Source organism: Macrobrachium nipponense, chromosome 47 (genome assembly GCF_015104395.2).
Source record: "Macrobrachium nipponense isolate FS-2020 chromosome 47, ASM1510439v2, whole genome shotgun sequence".
In the NCBI taxonomy this organism is placed as follows: domain Eukaryota; kingdom Metazoa; phylum Arthropoda; class Malacostraca; order Decapoda; family Palaemonidae; genus Macrobrachium; species Macrobrachium nipponense.
In genome coordinates, this window is record NC_087222.1 from 23,077,386 (window position 1) to 23,084,706 (window position 7,321).

Consider the following 7,321-nt stretch of genomic DNA (forward strand, 5'->3'; position numbering starts at 1 on the left):
TACACGCACATAAACACACACAAATACACACACACACACACACACACACACACATATATATATATATATATATATATATATATATATATATGTGTGTGTGTGTGTGTGTGAAAGTCGACGCCTTCAGGAGCCTAGTATCCTCATTTACTCCAAAGGCTTCGAAGGCTCCGTGAGGAATCCATCGAAGAAAGAAGAATCGTGTTGGAGCCGAAGTAACGATTCTTTGGAATTTCGGAAGCTCAGCGGCTTTTTCTATTTCTAGCATTATAACAGGTTGCAAGAAGGGTAACCATGTCAGCACTTGGTAAAATTAATTGTTTTGTGAAAAACGTAGTGGCTCTGATCCTTCCTGAATCAGTGTTTGCTTTTGTAAATGGAAATATTATCCAAAAACTTGGATACTTTACTGGTAGAAATGCGATCACAGGTCTTACTCTGGGAGGCCTTCTCGAAAATCCTCTAGACGTTATCGCACGACTGGAAGAAGACGTTTATTACTCAAGCCAAATGATTGCCTTTCTAAAGGAGAAAAATTCGATTTTCCTTCATGAAATTGACGAGGGAGAGAAACACCAGGGAGATCTTGTCCTCATGTATGAGGCCGCATTAATCCGGAGAGAAAATGAAGTAGACAAACTAAAGGCCGAACTCGCAGCAGCTGAAGACAAAAAGTGTGAGCGGAACCGAAAAAAACTGCAGGAACTTGAGATTAAAGCATCGGTCAATGAAATTTATTGCAGTTACTTGGAAGGAAAAGTCAGGGCCCATGAAGCGGAAAGGAACAAATTGAAACAGGAGAACACACAACTGAAGGACGAGTTGCGAACCTCCCAGAAGAAGACTCAGAAGAAGGTCCACATTCTGGAAGATCGAGTTCAGCAGCTTCAACGCGAAAATGGAAATATGAAGGAGAAATTAGCCGAGAGAGAGCGGGAGCTAGCCTCGGTGAATAATTTAAGAACAAATGAAAAGAATAAAACTAATGCTCTGGCTGAAGAGAATAAAGTTCTCAAAGACAGGATCGCTAAATTAGTAGATCAAAATGGAATCCGCCAGAGCAAGCTAGCTGGAAGGAAAAGACTAGACACTGATCTAAAGCAAGTAAAAGGAAAGCTGGAAGTGGCGGAAGATCGAGTTCAGCAGCTTCAACGCGAAAATGGAAACATGAAGGAGAAATTAGCCGAGAGAGAGCGGGAGCTGGCCTCGGTGAATAATTTAAGAACAAATGAAAACGAATAAAACTAATTGCTCTGGCTGGGTTCTCAAAGACAGGATCACTAAACTAGTAGATCGAAATGGAATCCTCCAGAGCGAGCTAGATGGAAGGAAAGGACTAGAGACTGAGTTGAACCAAGTAAAAGGAAAGCTGAAGGAGGCGGAAGATACCTTGAGTCAGGTACAAGAGCGACTCAAAGAGGCTGAAGAAAAAAGTACACAGGTAGAAGTTCATCGGCGAAAAGTACTGGAGGCAGAAGCAGATCGCTGTATTGAGATGGAAGATTTTTCAACAGCAATAATTGTCCTAGGAATTATAACAAGGGACTATGAAAATGTGTTGGATTGTCATGTAAAGGCGGTGAGATGCCAGATAGCTCAAGGAAACGCGGAAAAGGCCCAAGAAATGCTGGATAGTTTGCCTGCTGAGTATCAAGATGAATCTGATGTTCTGGTGGAGTCTGCCATACTTTGTGCCTTTAATTATGAGGTAGATAAAGCTGGCATGATTTTGACTCAGATTCTAGACCGATGCCCTAACCACGAAAAGGCACTCAAGGGAAAAGAGTTTCTGGAGATTCGGACGATATGGGATTCTATTCCATTGATGATAGACGAAAGTGAATTCGATGTTGTCTTGGAAAGGATTACACACGCCCAGTCTCTGGAATCCTTTTTCCCGCAGATGCGTGCTGACTTGGCCAGAATGAAAGGGAACGTCTTCTGTAAGCTTCGACGGCTGCAAGAAGCATGCGACTGTTTCCGCAATGTACTGGATATCAAAGATCAAGAGGACTGTAGGTTAAGACTGGCATTGTGTCTCTTGCTGCTGGGCAGACACGGTGAAGCTACGGTCCATCTTGTGGAAATAGCTGAAGATCCAGTAGATGTCGACGCTTTGATCGAAGCTGCCGTAACCCTGGAAAGAATGGAACGTCATGGCTGCCCTTACGACATCCTAGGCGTTCCAGAGGATTGTAATTTGAAGGAAATAGAAAGGGCCTACAGGAAGCTGGCCCTCAAGAGCCACCCTGATAAGTTCCGGGGGTCTCAGGCAGAGAGAGAACACATGAATGAAATCAAGCAAAAGATCAACTACGCTAACGACATCCTACGTGACGCTGATGAAAGAGAGGAATACGACACTCTCAGGAACTTCGTCAAGGACGTCGCGGATAAAGTGTTCGAAGATCCCACGTTTTCGTATGAATGTGATAATGAAGAAGAAGACGAGTTCGAACTGTTTGAGGAAGAGGAAGGATGGGATGAAGATTATGAAAAGGAAGAATGGGATGAAGAAGAAGAAGAGTATAAAGAGGAGGAATGGGATGAAGAGGAGGAAGAGCAAGAAGAGAAAGAATTGGACGAAGAGGATAAAATGGACGAAGAAGAACAATGGAATGAAGAGGAAGAATGGGATGAACAGGAAGAAGAGTATGAAGAGGAAGAATGCGATGAACAGGAAGAAGAGTCTGAAGAGGAAGAATGGGATGTAGAGGAAGAAGAGTCTGAAGAGGAAGAATGGGATGAACAGGAAGAAGAGTCTGGAGAGGAAGACTGGGATGAAGAAATTGAAGAGTAAGAATGGGAAGAAGATAACGAGAAGGAGGAAATTGGAGGAAACAAACAAGAAACAACAGGAGAAACCCCCAAGACTGAAGGATTTTGACTGGCTGCGAGATGATGCTGCAGCGTCGTACTCCGGAGGCGTTGCGATCTGTTTGGTCCATACTATGGGGTTGGCTTCGAGATGGGTGTTGGTCTGCTGTAACCGGGCTCCCCCACCCGTTTCCAGCAAATGGGAGGTCCCCCCACCTCCCAAGCACCCATCCTCCAGCCAACTTCATTGACTGGGCCAAAGAGATCATAAAGCCCCCTGGAACACGACGGAACAGCACCAACAAACGGCCAGTCGGAATTCACCTCTGTACTTTCTTTACATCTCATTTCATTCTTTTGGCAACTACTTCTTTCTTCCTCTCTCTGTCCCTCTCTGTCCCTTTCTCTCTATCCTTCTCTCTGTGAGAGGCAGAAAGAGAAGAAGGGGCACAGGGCAGGAAGGGAGGTCCCACCCCTCCCTTCCAGTCCTTAGCTTCTTTTCCTCTCTCTCTCTCTCTCTCTCTCTCTCTCTCTCTCTCTCTCTCTCTCTCTCTCTCTCTCTCTCTCTCTCTCTTCTCTCTTTCTCTCTCTCTCTCTCTCTCTCTCTGTGAGAGGCTGAAAGAGGAGAAAGGGCACAGGGCAGGAAGGGAGGTCCCACCCATCCCTTCCAGTCCTTAGCTTCTTTTCCTCTCTCTATCTCTCTCTCTCTCTCTCTCTCTCTCTCTCTCTCTCTCTCTCTTTCTCTCTGTCTCTTTCTCTCTCTCCTTCTCCCTATGAGAGGTAGGACGAGAAGGAGCTCAGGGCAGGAAGGGAGGTCCCACCCCTCCCTTTCAGTCCTTAGCTCCTCTCTCTCTCTCTCTCTCTCTCTCTCTCTCTCTCTCTCTCTCTCTCTCTCTTCTTCTCTCTCTCTCTCTCTTCCTTTGAATTCTTCTTCCTTTCTTTCTTTGTCTCTTTCTCTCTTTCCTTCTCTCTGTGAGAGGCTGAAAGAGGAGAAGGGGCACAGGGCAGGAAGGGAGGTCCCACCCCTCCCTTCCAGTCCTTAGCTTCTTTTCCTCCGTCTCTCTCTCTCTCTCTCTCTCTCTCTCTCTCTCTCTCTCTCTCTCTCTCTCTCTCTCTCTTCCTTTCTCTGTCTCTTTCTCTCTCTCCTTCTCCCTATGAGAGGTAGGAAGAGAAGGAGCTCAGGGCAGGAAGGGAGGTCCCACCCCTCCCTTTCAGTCCTTAGCTTCTTACCTCTCTCTCCCTCTCTATCTTTCCCTTTCTCTATCTCCTTCTATCTTCCTTTCTCTGTCACTTTCTCTCTCTCCTTCTCTCTATGAGAGGTAGGAAGAGGAGAAGGAACTCAGGGCAGGAAGGGAGGTCCCACCCCTCCCTTTCAGTCCTTAGCTTCTTTCCTCTCTCCCTCTCTATCTTTCCCTTTCTCTATCTCCTTGTATCTTCCTTTCTCTGTCTCTGTCTCTCTCTCCTTCTCCCTATGAGAGGTAGGAAGAGGAGAAGGAGCTCAGGGCAGGAAGGGAGGTCCCACCCCTCCCTTTCAGTCCTTAGCTTCTTTCCTCTCTCCCTCTCTATCTTTCCCTTTCTCTATCTCCTTCTATCTTCCTTTCTCTGTCTCTTTCTCTCTCTCCTTCTTTCTATGAGAGGTTGGAAGAGAAGAAGGAGCTCAGGGCAGGAAGGGAGGTCCCACCCCTCCCTTTCAGTCCTTAGCTTCTTTCCTCTCTCTCCCACTCTATCTTTCTCTTTCTCTATCTCCTTCTATCTTCCTTTCTCTGTCTCTTTCTCTCTCTTCTTCTCTCTATGAGAGGAAGGAAGAGGAGAAGGAGCTCAGGGCAGGAAGGGAGGTCCCACCCCTCCCTTTCAGTCCTCAGCTTCTTTCCTCTCTCCCTCTCTATCTTTCCCTTTCTCTATCTCCTTGTATCTTCCTTTCTCTGTCTCTGTCTCTCTCTCCTTCTCTCTATGAGAGGTAGGAAGAGGAGAAGGAGCTCAGGGCAGGAAGGGAGGTCCCACCCCTCCCTTTCTGTCCTCAGCTTCTTTACTCTCTCTCTCTCTCTCCATCTTTCCCTTACTCTATCTCCTTCTATCTTCCTTTCTCTGTCTCTTTCTCTCTCTCCTTCTTTCTATGAGAGGTTGGAAGAGGAGAAGGAGCTCAGGGCAGGAAGGGAGGTCCCACCCCTCCCTTTCAATCCTTAGCTTCTTTCCTCTCTCCCTCTCTATCTTTCCCTTTCTCTATCTCCTTGTATCTTCCTTTCTCTGTCTCTGTCTCTCTCTCCTTCTCCCTATGAGAGGTAGGAAGAGGAAAAGGAGCTCAGGGCAGGATGGGAGGTCCCACCCCTCCCTTTCAGTCCTTAGCTTCTTCCTCTTCTCTCCCTCTCTCCTCACTTTCCCATTCCCTTTCCTTACTCTATCTCCTTCTATCTTCCTTTCTCTGTCTCCTTTCTCTCTCTCTTCTCTCTATGAAGGTAGGAAGAGGAGAAGGACTCAGGGGCAGGAATGGAGGTCCCACCCCTCCCTTTCTGTCCTCAGGCTTCTTTCTCTCAATCTCTCTCTCCTTCTATCTTGGGGGCCTCCCTGTCTCTTTCTTTCTCTCCTCCTTCTCTCTATAGAGGTAAAGGAAGGAGGAAGGACTCAGGGCAGGAAGGGAGGTCCCACCCCTCCCTTTCAGTCCTTAGCTTCTTTCCTCTCTCCCTCTCTATCTTTCCCTTTCTCTATCTCCTTGTATCTTCCTTTCTCTGTCCTCTGTCCTCTGCTCCTTCTCCCTATGGAGAGGGTAAGGAAAGAGGGAAAGGGCTCAGGGCAGGAAGGGAGGTCCCACCCCTCCCTTTTCGTCCTCAGCTTTCTTTACTCTCTCTCTCTCTCCTTCTATTTCCCTTCCTTTTCTCCTATTTCCTCTCTCTCCTTCCTCTCTATGAGAGGTAGGAAGAGGTAAGCTAATGTCTCCGTCATCAAAACTGGATTTCTGCCCACATTTTGTTGCTGGCATAAGCCTGCTTAAGCAATAAAGCATTGTAATGCCAGCTTTAAGTGTGGGTATACCAGTTTTGAGCCATAGGCAACCTCTAGCATGCAAAGTTAATGCCTCTGTCATCAAAACTGGATTTCTGCCCACCTTTTGCTTTCTTGTCTAAGCCTCCTTAAGGAGATCGGTAACTGTTGGACCAGCTTAAGTGTGGGTACACCAGTTTTGAGCCATAGGCAACCTCTAGCATGCTAAGTTAATGCCTCAGTCATCAAAACTGGATTTCTGCCCACCTTTTATTTACTGGTCTAAGTCTCCTTAAGGAGATCGGAGGGAGGGAGGGGGGTAGTGGGTGCCATGACTTCCCTTGTTTTCTAAATAAGGAAAGGCTAAACCCACCTGATGAGCCCTTTGGCAAGGGTGAAACCTCCTGATGATAATAATAATAATAATAATAATAATAATAATAATAATAATAATAATAATAATAATAATATGAAGGTAGGAGACCCTCTCTTAAACATGTTTTGTTAAAGATGATGGCAGCATCAGTGGAATTGATTTTATATATGGTCTTTTCAATTCTTCTTATTATTCTCTTCTCATCAGGGCTGATATTTGCTAATAGCTGGCCGATGTTCATATCTTGGTTAAAGAAATGTTTTCTAAAAATACTAATTTATTGTTATGATAACAAAAGTGGTTAACAAATCTTAGTAATGGAATTCCAACGTTTCCAACCGTATCATCGGTTCATTTTCAAGGAAAGGTGAGCGTGAACTGATTGGAATGGGGTCGTTCGGCGGTATTTATTGTGTCCCAGGTGCTCTGTCTGATGGGCGCTGCGTTTTCATTGGCTGAACAGAGGATTAAGTCCCTGAGTCAAGCCGTCTTGCAGAGTGGAAGCTCGCACTGCTCTTCGCGTGCGGGCGCTGGAGACTGGGAGCATAGTATTGGGCAGGGGCACCTGATTGGTCCGTTCGATCAGGTGCCCCTGCCCAATACTATGCTCCCAGTCTCCAGCGTCCGCACGCGAAGAGCAGTGCGAGCTTCCACCTCTGCAAGACGGCTTGACTCAGGGACTTAATCCTCTGTTCAGCCAATGAAAACGCAGCGCCCATCAGACAGAGCACCTGGGACACAATAAATACCGCCGAACGACCCCATTCCAATCAGTTCACGCTCACCTTTCCTTGAAAATGAACCGATGATACGGTTGGAAACGTTGGAATTCCATTACTAAGATTTGTTAACCACTTTTGTTATCATAACAATAAATTAGTATTTTTAGAAAACATTTCTTTAACCAAGATATGAACATCGGCCAGCTATTAGCAAATATCAGCCCTGATGAGAAGAGAATAATAAGAAGAATTGAAAAGACCATATATAAAATCAATTCCACTGATGCTGCCATCATCTTTAACAAAACAAATAATAATAATAATAATAATAATAATAATAATAAATCCACAGATATATATGGGTACATTTATATATGCATGTATATATATACATATATATATATATATCTATATATATATAATATATATATAA

At 45.3% G+C, this 7,321-nt stretch overlaps 1 protein-coding gene across 1 annotated transcript; it reads left to right on the top strand.

The window, feature by feature from the left end:
• Positions 1 to 507: 507 nt before the first annotated feature.
• LOC135204576 (WD repeat-containing protein 87-like) lies at positions 508 to 2,797 on the top strand. Its single transcript, XM_064234730.1, has 2 exons — positions 508 to 1,206; positions 1,310 to 2,797. Exons 1-2 carry the CDS (start codon positions 508 to 510, stop codon positions 2,795 to 2,797), a joined length of 2,187 nt encoding a protein of 728 aa, XP_064090800.1.
• The last annotated feature ends 4,524 nt before the right edge of the window (positions 2,798 to 7,321 follow it).

Coding starts and splice junctions, on each gene's coding strand:
- LOC135204576 (XM_064234730.1), top strand. CDS start 508: ATGATTGCCTTTCTAAAGGAGAAAAATTCGATTTTCCTTCATGAAATT. Junction 1,207..1,309: donor GAGAGCGGGAGCTGGCCTCG/GTGAATAATTTA, acceptor GGAATCCTCCAG/AGCGAGCTAGATGGAAGGAA.